At 37.7% G+C, this 19162-nt stretch overlaps 6 protein-coding genes across 6 annotated transcripts; 2 read left to right on the forward strand and 4 right to left on the reverse strand.

Moving 5' to 3' along the window:
- Nucleotides 1-339: 339 nt before the first annotated feature.
- Nucleotides 340-4977, forward strand: LOC103967576 (putative disease resistance RPP13-like protein 1). Its single transcript, XM_048569264.1, has 2 exons — nt 340-4679; nt 4837-4977. Exon 1 carries the CDS (start codon nt 2701-2703, stop codon nt 3970-3972), a length of 1272 nt encoding a protein of 423 aa, XP_048425221.1. The 5' UTR covers nt 340-2700; the 3' UTR covers nt 3973-4679; nt 4837-4977.
- LOC125470390 (putative disease resistance RPP13-like protein 1) lies at nt 487-2202 on the forward strand. Its single transcript, XM_048569355.1, has 2 exons — nt 487-1615; nt 1694-2202. The coding sequence occupies exons 1-2, from the start codon at nt 487-489 to the stop codon at nt 2200-2202; spliced, it is 1638 nt and encodes a 545-aa protein (XP_048425312.1).
- A 109-nt stretch (nt 4978-5086) lies between the features above and the next one.
- LOC103967598 (pentatricopeptide repeat-containing protein At2g20540-like) lies at nt 5087-6860 on the reverse strand. Its single transcript, XM_009380868.3, has one exon. The coding sequence runs from the start codon at nt 6841-6843 to the stop codon at nt 5185-5187; it is 1659 nt and encodes a 552-aa protein (XP_009379143.2). The 5' UTR covers nt 6844-6860; the 3' UTR covers nt 5087-5184.
- A 129-nt stretch (nt 6861-6989) lies between these two features.
- On the reverse strand, nt 6990-8920 carry LOC103967575 (GPI-anchored protein LLG1). Its single transcript, XM_009380843.3, has 3 exons — nt 8755-8920; nt 8573-8629; nt 6990-7652 (listed from the first exon to the last, which is right to left on the reverse strand). Exons 1-3 carry the CDS (start codon nt 8852-8854, stop codon nt 7285-7287), a joined length of 525 nt encoding a protein of 174 aa, XP_009379118.2. The 5' UTR covers nt 8855-8920; the 3' UTR covers nt 6990-7284.
- Nucleotides 8921-12018: 3098 nt separating this feature from the next.
- Nucleotides 12019-12459, reverse strand: LOC103967599 (probable CCR4-associated factor 1 homolog 9). The gene has a single exon (XM_048569356.1). It carries the CDS (start codon nt 12457-12459, stop codon nt 12019-12021), a length of 441 nt encoding a protein of 146 aa, XP_048425313.1.
- Nucleotides 12460-13279: 820 nt separating this feature from the next.
- LOC103967574 (phosphatidylinositol/phosphatidylcholine transfer protein SFH13) lies at nt 13280-18589 on the reverse strand. Its single transcript, XM_009380841.3, has 15 exons — nt 18297-18589; nt 17166-17283; nt 16673-16976; nt 16463-16562; nt 15838-16104; nt 15664-15741; nt 15453-15557; nt 15320-15369; nt 15137-15236; nt 14934-15032; nt 14725-14838; nt 14496-14625; nt 13944-14323; nt 13778-13852; nt 13280-13516 (listed from the first exon to the last, which is right to left on the reverse strand). The coding sequence occupies exons 2-15, from the start codon at nt 17176-17178 to the stop codon at nt 13496-13498; spliced, it is 1836 nt and encodes a 611-aa protein (XP_009379116.2). The 5' UTR covers nt 17179-17283; nt 18297-18589; the 3' UTR covers nt 13280-13495.
- Nucleotides 18590-19162: the final 573 nt, after the last annotated feature.

The following is a 19162-nucleotide window of genomic DNA, read 5'->3' on the forward strand; positions in this document are numbered from 1 at the left end:
ATATATATCATAGATTATATTTAATTGATCATGCTTGCATAAATTATATTATTATGATTATAAGTTACAATGGAAGTAGGCAAGGGCATAACTGCCTCTTGCTCTTAGCAGAAATAAAATGTTACAAACTTATGAGTAAAAAGAAAAGCACACCTAACTTGAACAATTTTGAGGCCAATTCGTATACTATGCTCAGGACAGGTCTCTGAACTTTTAGCTAGGACAAACCATAATGTGGGATTCATTGAATACTAAAAGCTTTATAAAAATTCAATGAAAAGAGAAAACTACAATTTCTCTTACTTTTCTCTTAACAGGTTTCACTTTTTCCAGTTCAACGGTTGCCATTGCTCAAGCTTAACCATAGCATTTGCTTACTTGTTCTTGGATTAGTTGCTTCACTTCACTCTTTCAATCTCGATACCTTCCTTTCTCTTGAAGAAGTTGTTAACATAGACTCTCCTCAAGAAGTTGTTTTCAGAAGCTATGTCACTCGGAGAGGCCTTTATTTCTGGATTCCTTCAAATGCTGCTTGAAAGGTTGACATCACGTGAGACACTGAGCTACTTTAGGCGCTTACTAGGAGTTGGAAAAGAGCTGGACAAATGGAATTCGATGTTGTCAGATATTCGAGCTGTGCTTAATGACGCGGAGGATAAACAATTGACGAGCCAAGCAGTGAAATTGTGGTTAGATGGTCTCAGATGCTTGGCTTATGATGTGGAAGACATATTGGACAAGTTTTCAACCGAAATGTTGCGGCGCCAAATAAAGGAGAAACATTGGGCTACTACAAGCAAGGTATGGTGTTTGTTTTCTGATGTGAAATTTAATTGTAACATGAACTCGGAAATAAAGAAAATTACTGGTCAAATAGATGAGATATTAGAACGGAAAAACCAACTTGGTTTAAATGTGGTGACATCGTCTACTAAGTCATGGCATATGCCACCAAGTTCCTATCTACCAGAAGGACCAGTGATTGGAAGGGATGCAGACAAGAGGAAAATTACTGACTTGCTGTTGAAAGAAGCACCTCATACCGTTAACTTTCATGTAGTTAGCATTGTTGGTATGGCTGGGGTGGGAAAGACAACACTTGCAAGACATGTTTTTTATGATGATGCAATGAAAGATTTTAACCCAAAAATATGGGTATCTGTGTCGGATGACTTCAATCTTGAAAGAGTGACAAAGGCAATTCTTGAATCAGCCACATCTGGTCCGATGGCCGAATTCAAGGAATTCAACAAGGTTCAAGAAAGTTTGAGTAAGGAATTAAGTGGCAAAAAGTTTCTAATTGTTCTAGACGATGTCTGGAATACATGTGTCTATGATTTGTGCACAAAATTACAGTCTCCTTTTCGTGTTGGAGCATTAGGAAGTAAGATAGTTGTGACAACACGTGATGCAAATGTTGCAAAAATGATGGGTTCAACTATCTATCAATTGGATTGCATATCAGATGATCAATGTTGGAAAGTCTTTGAGCATCATTCCCTCTTGGACATTACCAATAATAGGCCGCAAAATTTTGAGTTGGTTAAGAAGAAAATTGTTGCAAAATGCAGCGGATTGCCCTTGGCTGCAAGGACTCTCGGTGGTTTTCTATGCTGTAAACAAGTAGGAGAATGGGAGGAAATCTTAAACAACAAGATGTGAAGTCTATCAGATGATAGTGGCATTCTCCCAGTATTAAAGTTGAGCTATCACTATCTCCCTTTGAGTTTGAAACGATGCTTTGCCTATTGTTCCCTACTTCCGAATGACTATGAATTTGGGGAGAAGCAGTTGATCCTTCTATGGGTTGCAGAGGGTTTGGTTCAACAACGACCAGAGGACAAGAAACAATTTGAAGATACAGGTAATGATTATTTTCAAGAGCTATTGTCTAGGTCGTTATTTCAAAAGGCAAGCAAAGGCAATGACAAATATGTAATGCATGACCTTGTTGGTGAGTTGGCACGGTGGGCTGCAGCTGAAATATGCTTTTCACTGGAGGATAAGGGAAATGATGACTTACAACTTAAACCATTTCCGATGGCTCGTAATATGTCTTATGTCAGTGGTGAGTATGATGGTGTTAAAAAATTTGAGGCCATCTCTAGAGTTAAACATTTGAGGACATTCCTACTACTTTCACAATCTGATGGAAACAATCTAACTCGTAGGGTTACATTTGATCTATTGCCAAAATTGTGAATCTTACGAGTGCTTTCACTGAATGGCTATGAAATAACTGAGCTGGCCAATGCAATTGGTAAATTGTGGAATCTACGGTATCTTGACCTTTCTTACACACAAATAAAGAATTTGCCTACATCAATAACAACTCTTTGCAATTTGCAGACATTGTTATTAGAAAATTGTTATAATTTGAAGGTATTACCTGTAGACATGAGTAATCTAATTACTTTGCGACATCTCCACATTTCCAAAATATATTTGTTGGAAGGAATGCCTCCGCATTTAGGTAGACTGACGAATTTGCAATCCTTGCCGTATTTTGTGGTGGGTAAAGGTAGTGATCAGTCTGGGATAAGAGAGATAGGGTCCCTATTGCATCTTTGATTGACATTGTGCCTCTCAGGATTGGAGAACGTGAAGGACGGTGAGGATGCTAGCAGTGCCAATTTGATAGGCAAGGAAAGGCTTGATTCATTGGAGCTGAAATGGTCTTATTTGAGCAGATCGAGAGAAATGGAGTTGGGCGTGCTTGACATGTTACAACCTCCTAAAAATCTAAAAGAGCTCACCATCCACTGTTATGCTGGATTGAAATTTTCATCGTGGATTAGAGATCCTCTGTTCTCTAACATGGTGCGTGTGAGCTTATACAATTGTACTAATTGTCATCTCTTGCCACCAGTTGGACAGTTGCCTTGCCTTAAAGAACTTTATATCAGTGGAATGTCTGCAGTGGAAGTTGTTGGTCCCGAATTCTATGGAGAAGGTAGCTTGCCCTTTCGAGTGTTAGAGATTCTCAAGTTGTCGGATATGAAGCACTGGGAGAAATGGCTGCCTTTTGATCAGGATATGGAAAGTGGTGTTTTCCCTGGCCTAAAATTTCTTTCAATCCAAATGTGCCCTAAGCCGGGGGGTAAGTTGCCGAAGAAACTTAATTCGTTAACAACACTTGAGATTGTTAGATGCGAGGAATTGGTGGTTGCAATTGCCAACCATGAACAAGTGAGAGAATTAAAGATTGACGGTTGCAAAGCGCCGGTACATTCAACAACTGAGGTTGACTTGAAGTTATTAGAGACCTTGTGCCTCTCAAATATTTTGGAGCTGCGGTTGCAAGCAGGGGGATTTACGAAAGGATTAGGCAAGATTAAGGAGTTGACGATTCTCAGTTGTCAGGAGCTGACGTCTTCATTGAAAAATGAGGATAGATGTTTCCCTCACCTGATTTCTCTTGTTCGTTTGGTTGTTGGAGACAACTCTGCCCTTGTTGAAGATCTTGGAAAAGAATTGGAGGGGTTGCTGAAGGTTCCAATATTAGCTTGTAAGCTTGAATATCTGGAAATAAACAAATGCGAACGTCTTTCGAAGCTGCCAAAGGGGTTGCATCAATTGTCATCTCTTCAGGAGCTTCACATATGGCAATGTTCACGTCTAGTTTCTTTTCCAGATGTTGGCCTGCCACCTTCTCTTAGAGTCTTGAAGATCACGGAATGCGACTCTCTGGTGTATGTTTCAAAATATCAAATTCCCCGAAATCTGAAAAAAATACATATATCGTGGTGTGGAAGTTTGAAATCATTAGTGGAGGAGGAGGAGCTTGTTGGTTCTTCTTCGTCTTCTTTTTCTCTTTCTCTTGAGCACTTGGAGATATCTGTTTGTCCATCTCTGACATCGTTATCATTGAGAGGCCAGCTTTACACGGCGCTTAAGCACCTTGAGATATTCACCAGTGACCAGCTAGAGTTAATAGCACCAGATGGGTTCTTCCGCGACAATGCTCTTTGAATATATTAGTATTGGCAGTTGTCAAAATCTGAAATCCTTGTTAGAGGGCCTATGCCACCTCTCCAATCTTCAAGCTTTTGTGGTTTCCAACTGTGGAAGTCTTGTTTCCAAGCCGAGACTGAGTTGAGGGAGAAGAGCCTCCAATCTTAAAGAGATCAGAATCACCGGCTGCGAAAAATTGGTGGTATTACCGGAAGACATTCACAATCTCGCCTCTCTTCAGGAATTGGAGATTGACTACTTGGAAGGTTTGACTTCCTTTCCCCCCAACCTGACTTCACTTCAAGTTTATGAAGTCAAGAGTTGTAAGAAGCTCTGGGAGTGGGGATTGCACAAACTCACCTCTCTCAAAAAGTTGTTGATCCAAAGTGAAGATCCAGACGTGGTGTCGTTTCCGCCCCACGGGAAGGAGGAGATGCTGCTCCCCAAATCTCTCACTGAGCTCACAGTTTCTGGCTTCCCAAATCTGAAGAAATTCAGCAAGAGCATTCACTTCCTCACCTCTCTTCAGACTCTGAAGCTCCATGATTGCCCAAAGCTAGCATCCATTCCAGAGCAGGGCTTGCCTCTTTCCCTTGAGCAGTTTACGATCGACGAGTGTCCCCTACTAGAAGAGAGATGTCAACCTGGAAAAGGACGATACTGGCCCAAAATATCCCACATTCCTTGCCTGGACATATAGATCATACGACGGTCTGAAGCTCCAGGTACTTCTAGTTTCAAACAACATTTTAATGCCATTTAATTCAAAATATCCAAAACGTGCTAAAAACATGGCATGTAATACATTTACAACTTTCATGTTGCAAGTTTTCCATATACTATTTCAACATTATCCGGTCATATCGATCTTTCTCCATGCAGCTGATCGAGCGGCCTGGTCCTTGGTGCGTACGTGCGTGACACATGACATGAACCAGTTCTGGCACAAGTCCAGAATCGAGCTTATGAAGGCACTATGGGTAAGTAACTTTCTGATAACCTCCTCCCACAGAGAGAAGAAAGAGGAACATGCATAAACTGGAAGCACATTTATCATTGCATATGATATAATTTGTGATCGTCCCAGAATATATATGTAAGAATTCTATCATGTACCAGATCTTTCAATAAATTGTGAATATATACAGCTATCTTATATTTCACGATCATGAATGAATCGAATATTTTACGAGTCTTTCGTGTCGTGGTAAATGCTCTTACTAATTTGTGCTAAAAGCTCGTTTGCATGTAGGGAGTATTGCTATTTTTTGCGGTTTCATCAATGACCAACAATCTATGAACCTTGTCCCACATGTTGTAGATTTCTTTGTGCCTGCTATGATGAATAGTCCCCGCTACAAACTCATGGACGACGCCATCTATTTCGATTAAGCTCATCCCACAAGTAGTCTCCAAATCGTTGTCTCCGATGAGCTTCTGAATTTCAGTTGCACTTTCCTTTTCTCCAGTATTGGCAAACATAATCCCTGCTAGTTTGTATCTGTCACCAGACATTGGTTCCAGTTCAGTCAAGTGCTTGAATGCAAGGTTCCCTCTCCTCAGGTCACCATGCGTCCGACAAGCGCCAAGCAACGCACCCCAGATAACTGAATTGGGGTTTTCCGGCATTGACATGATGAGCTCTTCCGCCTCTTCTAGCCGCCCGGCACGGCCGAGAAGGTCTACCATGCATCCATAATGTTCAATGGATGGTCTTATCCCATAGTCATGCACCATTTTGTAAAAGTACTCGTATCCCATTTCGACACGCCCGGCATGGGAACAAGCAGATAGAATAGCCACAAAAATGACTTCGTTCGGATACATTCCGTTCGCAACCATTTCATCAAACAGTTCGAAACATTTCTCGGCATCCCCATGTATGGCAAAACCAGAAATCATAGCTCCCCAAGTAACTGCATCTTTTTGTGACATCTTCCGAAAGATTTCGTAACCGTGTTCAATGCTGCCACATTTGGCATACATGTCTATGAGAGCAGTGCCAAGAGTCACACTAATCTTAGCCCCGATTTTATCAGCATATGTATGTATCCATTTCCCTTGATCTAGAGCTCCCAAATGAGCACAGGCAGACAATGAGCTCACTAGTGTCGATTCGTTTGCAGAAACCTTCAAAATCATCGTCATTTTTCGGAAAATCCCTAATGCATCTGCATACATACCGTTCTTTGTGTACCCTCCTATCATTGCGCTCCAAGATGCATCATCTTTTGCCACCATGTTATCAAACATTGCCCTAGCCTTCTCTACTTGACCCCATCTAAGGTAACCAGAAATTAAGGAGTTCTTTGCAAGCGTGTTTTCCTCAGAGAACCCTGCGAGTACTTGTTCTGCGCTAACCAAACTGTCTGTTGAACTCGAGTACATGTGTATTAGTGAGCTGTGAACGTGATTATCCATAGCTACGCCGGCCTTAACTATCCGGCAATGCACTTGTCTGCCTTCAAAGAGTGCATTCAGTTGGGAACATGCTTTAAGAACAAAGGTGTAAGTGTAATTGTCTGGTTTCAATCTATCTAGTAAAAGTTTGTTATACAATAACAACGAGTGATATGGGGACTTAACCAAAATTAATCCTCTGATCATGTTGTTGTAGGCAAATACATCAGGATAAGATATTCTATCGAAAATCGACAAGGCGTGGTGAATTTGCGAGACTATCACATAGGACTGGAGAAGCCTACCGGCATTTAGAGGGCGGTCAAGGAGGCCGGATACAACCAACTGAGCATGCACCTGTCTCACTTCTTGGAAGTTGCAGCACATTTGAAGCAAAACCAGAGTGGTTGGCATTCTCACTGTGACTTTCGGAGAGAAGGATGGCAGGTTGTTATGATTGGGAAGAGACGGAGGAGCGAGAGCAGCCATGTAAGGCCGCAGCGAGCGAAATGGGAGCAGCCTAAACTGGGAAAACACGGTTGTAGGATGTAATGCTAATGGTTATTGCAGAGGCACCTTAGAGTTATGCAAATATTTCGAGCCACAGAAACCAAAAAAAGTCCAAAGCAAACAGATAATATGAAGATAATTGCACTTGGGTGGTCCACACATTACAAAATCCAGCTCATTTCACACAGATCATTCAACGCGCATATTATAGCTGTCAAGGTATTGCACAAAAGGACTTACAAATATTACAAATTACAAATGCCACCCACAGAGTGATAATATTTAATTTAATTAAATGGAAAGTATCTTATAGCTCTAGCACTTGCGGAAGAAACATGGATGGAAACCTGATGAATGAAAAAATTGTAAATTTTCTCACGCCATAAGAATATACTAAGTGGCGGAAAATGGTCAGGAAATTCATAGTAACCGGAACAACAACGCTAGGATGCCGGCGGTTAGCATTAGCAACGGAGATGGGTAGCGTGTGGTATGAGCCCCATTTACATCCTTGGCCACCTGCGTAGATGGTGGTAAGGCAGGGCATTCCAGACCTTCCTTTCCGTCGTGGCACTCATTGGCGAAAAGTCCAGGTGGGTACTTTCCGTAGAGGTTAATGTAGCTGAACATAATTGAAGCGCATTCGTTTGTCAAGTCATTAAGCACATCTGCATAAGGGCAAGCCAATTCCTTGAATGCATCACAACACTGTTTAGCAGGGTATTGGGGTCCCTTGCATTGGCTTGTGATAGTAGTGTAGTTCAAAAACTCAAAGTTCACTGGACAACCTGCAGATAGCAGAAGCCAAAATTTCAACTGACTAAGTTATTTACTTCCTATATAGATCTACCAAAAGAAAATGGGTCCAAACAAGCGTTAAGTTTCTATGTGATGCAGAACCGAAAAGAGACTTGGTGTGACAACATAAGCTACCAAGTTCATATATCAAAACCCAACTTCTCTTTTTTATGATCCATCCTAAACAAGCTTCTATCCTTCGAGGTCTCTCAAAGGAACAAAACATAAGCTCCTTCTACCTATAATTCCCAAATCAATGGAAAAAGTAGAGAGGGGCACCAAATAGCAACACGACTTTTCAACTATCATACGGAATATTGGGCAATTCAATGGTACAAAAAGCTTCAAAGAGAAGACAATACACACAGCACAATCAAGTTGCAGAATGCTTATGCATCGATTTCTTGGCTTCAAATTGAAGCCCGATCTAAAGCTCCTCTATTTTCTTTTTCCTATACGCGCGAGTTAAAAAGTAAACTAAATATCAGCATATCAAATCCTATGTAAGCAGATATATGATGAACCATCAACCACCTGCTGCATACTAAATTTTGATTTCATTTCGTCAATTAATTTCTCAAAACAAGTTTGATGTGGACTTAACAAACCCAAAACTCAGATTATAGAAAAGATAAGTCCTTGATTACTAGTGGGGTTATCCTAATTAAGCCCAATCCATCATCCTCCATTAACAGATTATAGCTCACAAACAACACACACACTCGATACGCTTTCATCCCCCAACTCAGTAAAATTGAAGCCAGAAAAATCAATCAAATGGGCATTTTCCAAAAGTAGAAACAATCGCTTCTCCACCTTTTAGCACTGCATTTCAATCTCTAGAGTAAAAAATTTATGATATCAACAAAGAAAGAACATATTTTTCAGAAAAGGGTGTGAAGGAAATAACCTTTCTTGGCCTGCAGCAAGTGCCGGCCGACAGAAGCCTGAGAGTCAAAGACACCATCTGCAGCCACACACACAGAAATCAAAAAGTTCAGAGCTTTGCCGAATCTAAGCTTATTTGAATCAAAACCCAGCAAAATTACAACATATAAATACATATGTAGAATTTTAGATGTGGGCAAGTACCTGAAATGAAAGTTGGAGAGGAAGAAGAAGCAGGAAGACCCAGAAGGAGGAAGAGGAAAACAATGGAAAAGCAGAAGCAGAAGCTCTGATTAAACGCCATACTTTCTGGGTTTTCGGAGAGCACAAATGGGAACCCAAGTCGGAGATCTTTGATCTCTCTTTATTTGCCTCAGAATTTAGAAAAAGTCACAGTTGATTGAAAACGTGGACTAATGGAGTACAGCGGGTAATGCGGTAACTGGCTTTCTTCAGTATAAAATTTTGCACAAGTAATGTCGGGATGATAAAATTTTGGAATAAAGAACATAAAAATTGATGATTGATTTTTTACTTGAACGGTTATAAACATGCTCATTTCTACCTATCATATTATTAAATTTATAAATTTTATCTTTAAATTTAATTTCTTTAGTATTACTCTTTTGGACAACCAACGTATTTTATCCCTTGTATTTGTTTTTCATATTTCATATTACCTTATTTCGTCAATTGAATTTAAAACAACATTAGTCATAAAAGATTAAAAAAAAAAAAAAAACTAATGAAAAGAGTTTGAAAATTTTGAGTTTTAACACAAAATAAAAGGTAAAGTGAATAATATCAAGTTTGACTTTTTAGTGTAAATATATAATTTTTCATTAAAATAAATAATATCGGAAATTTTTCGTTAAAACTCCTAAAGATTAAAAGCCTAGAGTGCATGTCTTGTAGCTAATCCTAAGCATTTTTTTTTATTTTATTGATTTCGGCCAATGTTTATTTTTGTTTTTTTAATTTTTAAACAAGACAATGTACTAAACTATTTTAATTTTTGAAAAAATAAGATTTGAATTTGGTGCAAAGGCGGACACGTTACTCTGACATATTGCCAATTCCCATTCGATTTTTAATAGTGGGTTCGGGGTAATGGGCAATGTTGTCTATCTCCAATGCCTTTATCTTAATAGAATTGCGCATTAGCTCGACCATTTCCAACCAAAATCCTGCTGTCACCACAAAGATATGGTCCACCATAGTCAGTTCCTTGTCACTACATTTGATATAATTATTGGATAAGGATTTTCTGCCTTTCTACTTTTGATGATCTTTTGTGTTTTTCTGTTTTGTGTGATCACGGTTAAGTCACGTTTACCTTTTATATTATTTTTTTTATAGAGATAATAAGACAAATGAATACTAATATAAAATGTTGACGTGGTTTAATCATGATTACACAAACAGAAAAGCACGAAAGGACACCAAAAGTGGAAAGGCAGACAATCTGTATCTATAATTATTATGTTCGGTGTACAATTCATAAATGCCACCTTCTACAACTTTTTGAGATTGAAACTTTTATGAAACTAATTTACCGTAATCACGATATCGTTTCAAGTTAATAATTGTTCCTATTTCGATCTTTGATCAATGACTTATCGTAAAAAAAAACAGGTTATTTTAGTGCGTGGTGGCGCATGAAGCCGTATGGTGACATGTGGTGGCGCATGCGACGGTGGATGTAGGTTTTTAGACACCGAATTTGGTAGTTTGAGTCTCATTTTTCAATAATCTTCGTAGTTTTCAATTATTTTACCAACTAATGGTTCTTTGCACTTTAAGAGTGGCATGTGAAGATTTCGAAAAGCATGCTGAGCATGACGGTTATGACCATACAATGTATGAGTGAACTTTTGCTTTTAAACTATATTACGTATATGTTTTCAAAATCGATTTTATGTGATGCTTTTATATCGTACTTTGCTTTTACCTAGATTATGCAAATGTTTTATGTGATGAGGAGGATGCGATTAATAATCTTGTGATGATAACTGTAACTGTATTCTCTCACCATGTATTTAGATGTCGTCCATGATCTTGCACTTTCGAGAAAAAGAATAATGCATAAATCAAAGTTCGAAATAAGGTGAGTACTCAAGTATTATCCAACTCAATAAGTATCAAAGATATTACAAAAAATAATTAAATAAATGAATAAGTAATCAACAATTGTGTACTGCAATTAATAAATCAAGGGAAAATTAGAATCCCTTGCATTTTTTTTTAGTATTTTTTAGATCAAATATTGGTTCTATTTCAAAATTTGATTAAGGCGCCTCAAATAATAGTCACCTCAGTATTTTTATATTTATCTAAATACATGTCATTATTGTATTTTTTTTTTAGAATTAAAATGTTAATTATTAAATTCCAAATATATCCTTGTTGGCTGATATTTATTTGTACGTGACCTTTTAATTTTTTGTAGAAAGTAGTTTATGATTTGTTGAATTTGAGAACGTGGATTTCTTCTGCCACGTTTGAATTTGTGTTCTCCCATTTTTTAATTTTGAATGGGTTTATGCAATTCAATTAGTGGTTATTTTCACAATTTCATCTTGTTGTCATGTGAGATAATTAGACGTATATATGATATTATTCTACTACTTCATTCTCGATTTCTGGCGGCTTGAAATTGGTACGTTGAGCAAGTTTCAATAAAATTCTCTACTGCTTCAGATTTATCAAGAGGCTAATACGTTGATTCATCTTCTTATTCTTTCAGTAATTTATGTGAATATAGAATTGCTCTAAATTATTACTTTAGAGAGAAAAGCTATGATCTTTTGCCTTCTAATTTGTCGTTTTAATTTGTGGAGAGTTTTTTCATTCGAAACTTTTTCTAGGGATATGCTTTTTGAGGTTTGAAATTCAAAGAAAAAAAATGATATGTACCTCATTAGTTTTCCAAATTGCAAATAAAGATGATACCCCTTTAGTTTTCAGGTTTGTAGGCACTCTTTCCATTTCGAATAGCGTTAGAATCCCTCCTGAAGTTGCCAATTGCTTTTTTGCAGCTACAAATATGGAAAGAGAAAAATTGGAGGAAGTCAGAGAGCAAAACTTGCCCAGTTGTTTGTGATAAACCAGAATAGTTTGAATCAATTATGCTTGATGTTGTACAATCTTGTGATACTGATGCTGCTTTTAGTACGGATAAGGAGTCCTAGTCTTACATTGAATTGTACTTCGTGTATAATGTACCAAACAATATATGTTATGCACCAATTATATATATATTTTTTAAATAAATATAAACGTACCAAATACGTGTCAAACGATACATGTAATGTACCAATTATATATTTTTTAATAAATATAAACGTACCAAAAATATATATAATGTACCAAACGCAAAGTTTATTAACTAGGTAAATTTGATTTCACAAATCAACCATTGCAACGTGGTGAAGATGTTAGGTTGTTGCTCGGACGGAAGTGCCCTTACTAGTTTATGAGTCCATCACAAATGGGACTCTTGCAAGCCATATCCACATTAATAAATGCAATCAGTAGACTCTTGCAAGCCATATCCACATTAAGCAACCGAATCGAACTTGTGTTCTGAAGGTCACGTTCGACATCGAAGTCCCTGAAGTTGAACTCCCGTATGTAGCAGCTATTTGTGCCAAAACAGGGTAGGTTTCCGTTGTTGTCCGAGAGCCTTAGCCCTAACTGGATTATGTTGGTGTTGTCGACGCTGGCCTTCATGAGCTCATATTTGGACGCCAGGGTTAAGGGTGTGTAGGAATCGGAATATTGGAAAACCGTGCCCGGGAATTCAGTGTCTATGGAGAGAAAAGGGTGGTAACGAATCATGGACTGAATTAGAGAAAACTCGGTTTCCAAATTCTGTTGCCAAATGCGTCGAATCTCGACGTTCTTCATCGTCCATGGTATTAGGGTTTCTGTAGAATGTTTCTTGGAATGATGTTGAATGATGTTATGCTCTAATGAGGCCGGCTATAATGATATATATATAGAGAGGAAGTTTATACTCCAAATCCAAGTGCAATTAGGAAATATGGTCTCTAGCTATTTCCAACTGACCGACTTTATTTCCAAGAGAAAGTAGGAAACCCTAGCTGAAAAGGGATAGTGTTACTGCGTTACTAAGTATAAAGGATTCCAGTCCTAAGTAATCTAATCCAATTCAATTAGTCACCAAACATGACCTAAATGTCTTGCAATCGTTTCCTTTTTCAAACATCCAAACATCTTTGTTTTTCTTTCTTTCTTATGTACATTAACAGGAATCGAACTCTGAGCGAATCTTAATATTAACCCACGAATATGAACTAACCTTAATCTTAATGGAACGCTGAATTGATCTTAATATTAACCCACTAATATGAACTAATCTTAATTTTAATTGAACGCTGAACTATTCTTAATGTTAAAATCGAGGCTTTTCACCGAAAAAAAAAACAAGATGTTACTACCACTCCAAAATGATCATCCAGCCCTCCATATGCAAATTTTTCGCTCGTGTTTTTTATAGAGTGCATACGATAATTTTGGGGCTCTACTAGAAAAAACACCTGGTGATCCTGTCTAGGTTGTTCTTCAAGCCTAGCCTTTGCATGTGAATACAATTAACATGGAGGAAATTCTACTGATATCAGTGTGTTTCATTATATACATTGCAACGGATCTGGTCTTAAGGTGCAGAGACCTTCAATTTTCTCCAAAAGTGAAAAACAATCAATGCCGAATTGTACAAAATTGTACAAGATTTCATTAATTCCTTTTTTTCTGTTCATCTCTGCACTTTTATGTCTCAAAGCCGCAGAAGGTTACACAGTTCATATCGCTTTGATTGAGAGGCAATTTCAAAAAAAAAAAATGAAAAGAGGGGGGCCTTTTCTGCATCATACTTCTTTAACCACACGTGTAGCCTTTCCTGCCATGAGTCGTTACCTATTCAACAAAACGGTCTCTTTCGCTGCGTCAAGAAGAGCGTCACCATTGTCAGATTTGGCTCAACAAAATGAAACGATACGAAATGAACATTAGCTCATTGATTGTAGCTAGCTATAACTATTTGCTTTTCTACCTTGTTATTGATCATTTGTCGATGATAAAATTCCACATAAAAGACTTTCCTAATACTAGTAAAGGCTTAATTTGTAACCCGAAAATAAAAGTCGCTTGATTTAGACAGAAATTTAACCACGGAAGTTGAAGTTGTTGCAGATAGACTTACATGAAATTTAGATTCCTGTAGATTTTCCAACAACCTAGCAATCTCTAGTTGCTTTACAACTGCAGCGTGCAGCACCTGTAGCGACAACATTGAAATTAAAATATTGTTACCTGTGCAATTAAAAGATCAATAATCAAATGGCTAAAAGCATTCAAACATAACATACTCCTTTTGTTTGCTCGAGATCATATTCAACAGACTTAATCCTGTCCATCGAGTCCATCAGCATTCGCTCCTTTTCTAAAGGAATTGCAGCAGGCTTGTTGTTAAGCTCCTCACATACTTTTTCTAGTTGCTGAAGACGCTGTAAACACGGGCGGACATAGTCTTCTTGACTCACAACTTCAGGGGCTGGTAAATGACCATTCGCGTTGCTTTCTACCAAATTCGATGGGTAAATGGTGTTCTGCCTTCTCCAAAATTCAAATTGTAGAATATGAGAAAATGGTATTACTCTGATCAGGAAAGATATCAGCTTTCTTGCCACACGAGTGAAGTCAGTCTTCTCAATTTTGTCCTCAGCTGCGTCAAACCTAACTGAACTACCTGAAAAGACGCATGAACTTAGGATATAAGCTGAAAGGTAAGATTGAAAAGGGAACAATAGCTAATAGTTGAAATATATAAGCAGTGGTAAATGCATTTTTTACATTTATAGAAGTAGAAAAAAGATTTTAGAAAAGAAAAATAACTGGAAATAAGATTATAATGTGTTCACCTTCTGAATTTAATGTTGCTTCATGAGAAACATTCTGATCCTGATGACGTTGAACTCCTTGATCGCTTGTTCTGGCTTTCTCAACCGGGGGAAGATCATCACAGCTGTAGAATGCATTTGGATCTGATGCCTTGACGTGTGAAAGACAGATTAATCAATACGCACACCAACAGATGCAGTACACTTTTGAACCAAACAAATCACAAAGAAAATTAATCTTGAAGCTCACTTCTTCATCAACTGCGTCCAAAGGAGGAAATGCAGAACTCCTTCGTCCAAGTGAAGAACAAGGATCGTCAATATCTGACCCTGATTCTACAACTGATGTATCGCTTGTTCTACCCTGATAAAACACACAAAGAATAAAAGAATAAGTATGGGCCACCTTCTCTGAAACAGTAATACATCAAGTACTACAAATAATATTTCTGAACTAACCTTCAGTGGGTGTAATTGAATATATGAATCAAATTTCTCCTGTTCACCAGGCACACTAGAAATTTGCCTCACAAATGTTGCTTCAGCAGCATGCAGAAGCTACAAATTAGAGACGCTGGGTTAATCTTCAGTACTTACTTCAATAAAGAGATTGAAGCCTGAAACCACTAGACTACTCATTAGGGAAAAAAAAAGATGATAACCTTCATTATCTCGATGTCATTCCATGGACCTTTATTAGACCTAAGGCAACCCCCTTCAGCTGAACATGTACATGATCCGCCCAGGAAGTCTGGCAACTGACTGAAAAGAGAAATGTACAGTGAGCTGAAGAGTACTGTCAAGTGTCAATGAAAATATTAGAGAGAGTATTATGGTAAACATACCTTGAATCAATGACTTCCAGTAGTTTAGACAAGGATTTGGGATCCAAAACCTGGATTTAAGATAATTATCAGCAATCAAGGCTGCAGGATAAGGAAATTTAGATGCCACGGGGCCTAGAGCACTATCCTTTACCTGTATCTTTGCAATAGTCTTTACATCAAGAAACTTCTGTGCAGCAGGCCAAAGCATCTTCTTAAAGCCAGGACCAGCATTGACAATGTACATTCGGTGTAGAGTCTGTAAATTGCAAAACAGTTAGACCTATACAGCACTTTATAAAAAAAATATTATTCTTTAAACCCAAATAAAATGAAATCAAAATATTGTCAGGTGATTCCAATACCTCAGGGTAGTAATTGGTGTCTATCTTTGTCATGGCAGACAAAAGATTTGCAGCAGTCCTAGTGAAATTTTTCATGCCCTGTATTTCACATACGATCATTTTTCTAGTTAGAATTCTGGAATTTAGCAATGGCAGTAACAGAAGTACAAATGTGAAGGAAAGACATAAGCATACCAAGCCTTGTACATCCAGTATAGTAGTTGTTGAACATATCTGTCTCTTTGCTGCAATTGAACAAGCAGGGAATTTCTCCTGCAGAGCTCTCTCAAATTCTTGGACATGGTATTTTAAGTATCGCTCTATACAGGTGATTTGCATTAGCCTACTTGGATGAGCTTTTCCCAGTCTCTCAATGTAAACGGGTCTGCCATCTTTATCAACCCCATGGTATCCTTGAGGGTAATATTGCACTACTTCATCAAGCTCTTCAAATTCAAAATCCTTCAAATTTATTAATTTGACAATGAGTTAGAGTTAAATAAAAACAAAAATTTTTGTTGACAGTTTGCATTTCAAACACGCTACAACATTCCAACTGTTAGAGCCCTATTAATATTCAGATAATAATAACTTATCACCAGAGTGGTTTCTTCTCAAAAAAAAAAAAAAAAAAAAAAAAAACTTATCACCAGAGATGACTTTCTCCAGATATGACATTCAGTTTCAAGGTCTTAGATTAATTAAATTTGTGCTTCCAAATTCCAATTAGACGATGTTCCTAGTACACCAAAGAATTATCCTGTCTAAAAGATAATACATCCATATCCATATCATCAGTGACAAAAGATAACCTCATTACCTCCAAAATGGTGTCTGTTCCAAATTCTTTTCTCCATTTAAGCATTTCTTCCCACAACTGGAGTGTTTTTTCAATGTTAAGGTCTCTAGCTTTCAAAAATCTACACGAGAGTCGAACAAATATACCATATAATCCACTATATCTCAATTGGAAACTGAAATTTGGCCACTATGTTATTACCAACAGATATATTGGAGGGATTTGACTGACCTCAACAAAGTATGGTAGTCATCGTGCCTTGCTGGCAACAAGTCCATGTCAAGGAGCCTTTGATGAAACTCCTGCACAACACTCTCCTCTTTCGCATCCCGTACATCTTGTATGGAAACTGATGGAACCCGGTAATCGATTTTCCTTTTTCCTCTTTTTTTAAGAGAATGGGTAAACTTACTGGAAGCATTTATCGCCTTCTTCTTGAGATTACAAATTCTTGACCGTCTTCTTTCCTCTTCAGAAATCTCAAAATCGGACCTTCTCTCTCGGATTTCCTCAAGAGCTCCAAACCCTTCAAGGCCTTCAGCAAACAGATTAACACGCATAACCATCAGAACCACAATATGCAAAGTTTATCTCAAATTTGCATTTGTTTTTTCTAATAAAACAAGCATCACGTTCCCATATTCCCTTCATATGACAGAGTGCATTGTGTAAAATTATTCTCTACCAGAGACAACAAATTCATCTAGCTAACCAGGAAGCATACCCGACATCGACATCTTAGTCCAATGCAGAGGGAAGATTTTCCAAGTCTCTTGGCCCTAAATCTTCAGAGAAAGGAGGCGAATCCACTGCAATCTCTAAAGTATGAAAGTCCCCATATTCTGTCAAAATACAAGCAACTACTTAGGATTCAAATGCAAGAGATTGTAGTATCTTAAATTATACAGAAGTTGAAGCAGCAGAAGTGAAGTGACTGACTTTATATCTAGGACAGAATGTAAAATATGACTATAAATTATTTGACTGCACTCACCCAAAGCGACTTCTCAAAAACAACGAAGTGTGAACAAAAGAAACCATATAACCAAAAAAAAAAAAAAAAAAGAAAGAAAAGAAAACATAATTAGTCACTAGTCAGCTAAATGTAAATCATCAAATGCATATATGCATATTTGTGGAAATTTCTTTGCTGCATTGGGTAAAAATAAAAAAATGTGAAAAAGAAACAACTGCATTTGTGTTCTGGTAATTTCCCAGTGAATTCCTACACCTAAAATATCATATTCTCCTCAAAAACCTTATCACTATTGAACCTCCCCTGAACTTACTAACTCAATTTTCCTCACAAATCAAACTGGCAAAAGAAAGAGTGTCACTTTCCAACATCTGCAGGCTAAAAAAACACCCTTTGAATATTCAATACCCAATTTTCAAATGGCAGACAGATCTGGAGCAGCTAAATTCCCAATCCAAATTAGAAAAACCCCATTTTTCTATATCTTCAGCACAATCAGATTCTTCAACATCTCCAAATTTGCCACCTTTCCCATATTTCACACATAAATCAATCTCGTGACTAACAAAAGAACTGAAAAAATAAATCCCATCAAGCAAACTCAACCAATGTCTCAGGAGCTCTCTGAAAGTTAAAAGATTTTGTGACAAAAGTGAAACCGTCCCAAAAAACTATCCGATAGCATCCAAACCATCAAGCTCTCGCATTTACACCACCTTAAACGCTCCCCAATCCCCAAAACGCATTAAATCTCACCAATGCCGATAACCCACGTTCGGATCACACGCATTCTTCCTGTCTACGTAAATTTCCCACAAAGATTAAAACTTTACAGGTAAAAAAAAAAAACAGCGGAGTGAGAAAACAGAAGAAGAAAACCTAGATTGGAAGCTGGATCGCAAGCCGAGAACCTCAGGCCGTAGGTTCACCCGCAGAGAATCTAATCCAGAAACAGAGATGTGCGGGGAGAGAGAACGTGGATAAAAATGAAAGTCGGTAGGAGATTTTCCCGAGAAAAATCGGGAATTTTCTCGAGAAATTTAAATGAGAGAAAAAAAGAAGATCATGACCTAGATTTTTAGCAGAAGGGAAAGAAAAAAAATGCTGAAGACAATTCTCGGAAGCGAAAGAGCTCTCTCCCCTCTTCTCTCCTTCGCCCTTTCCCCAGCTGTCCTCTCTCTCCTCTCTCTCTCCTCTCTCTCTCCTTACTCTATTTATTATGTATTTTAATTAAATGATGGTGGTTCACTTATTTCTTAATTTACTAAGATCAGGAATCCGGACTATTGAAATTTGATACAACGATTAAAATTATAATAATTTTTAAAGTTGATTCTTATTTGTAGATGTTTAATCAAATTTCAATGACTCGCATCCCCGACTTTAGTAGATTAGGATGAAGAGATCCGAAGATGATCCCTTTCACTTTTGTGGCACCATTGTCCCCTCCGATTTCCACACGTGGCGGCCTCTGATTTCGTTTTCAGAATTTAGCGTTTTGTACATGTAAATTAATTAATCTCTTTTTAATTTTAATTTAATTAATTTAATTTTGGGGGGCAAAAAAATGAATTGACGGTGGCGATTGGAGTAGGATAGCAAAGTGTTTCATTCGCTTTGCTTGTTGTTGGGTTCGTTCTAACCCACGCACCTTATTTTTATGTTTTTGTTTTAATTGGTCAAACTAAGCTACTCATATTAGCCTAATTTTGATTAAGTGAATTTTAGGTGTCGTGTTAACTTTC

The sequence above is a fragment of a genome, unplaced genomic scaffold, assembly GCF_019419815.1.
Source record: "Pyrus x bretschneideri cultivar Hongxiangsu unplaced genomic scaffold, Pyrus_bretschneideri_v1 Contig5, whole genome shotgun sequence".
In the NCBI taxonomy this organism is placed as follows: Eukaryota; Viridiplantae; Streptophyta; class Magnoliopsida; order Rosales; family Rosaceae; genus Pyrus; species Pyrus x bretschneideri.

Bases quoted from the DNA above. Each gene is read 5' to 3' on its own strand.
- LOC103967574 (XM_009380841.3), bottom strand. The intron at 16,563-16,672 runs GTCAGTCAAATC...ACTCTCGTGTAG, and splicing joins GACTACCATACTTTGTTGAG to ATTTTTGAAAGCTAGAGACC. The intron at 15,370-15,452 runs GTAAAGGATAGT...TCTTAAATCCAG, and splicing joins AGACTATTGCAAAGATACAG to GTTTTGGATCCCAAATCCTT.
- LOC103967575 (XM_009380843.3), bottom strand. From the start codon at position 8,854: ATGGCGTTTAATCAGAGCTTCTGCTTCTGCTTTTCCATTGTTTTCCTC. The intron at 8,630-8,754 runs GTACTTGCCCAC...GTGTGGCTGCAG, and splicing joins CTCTCCAACTTTCATTTCAG to ATGGTGTCTTTGACTCTCAG. The intron at 7,653-8,572 runs GTTATTTCCTTC...TGCTATCTGCAG, and splicing joins CTTGCTGCAGGCCAAGAAAG to GTTGTCCAGTGAACTTTGAG.
- LOC103967598 (XM_009380868.3), bottom strand. From the start codon at position 6,843: ATGGCTGCTCTCGCTCCTCCGTCTCTTCCCAATCATAACAACCTGCCA.
- LOC125470390 (XM_048569355.1), top strand. From the start codon at position 487: ATGTCACTCGGAGAGGCCTTTATTTCTGGATTCCTTCAAATGCTGCTT. The intron at 1,616-1,693 runs GTAAACAAGTAG...GCATTCTCCCAG, and splicing joins TCTCGGTGGTTTTCTATGCT to TATTAAAGTTGAGCTATCAC.
- LOC103967599 (XM_048569356.1), bottom strand. From the start codon at position 12,459: ATGAAGAACGTCGAGATTCGACGCATTTGGCAACAGAATTTGGAAACC.
- LOC103967576 (XM_048569264.1), top strand. From the start codon at position 2,701: ATGGAGTTGGGCGTGCTTGACATGTTACAACCTCCTAAAAATCTAAAA.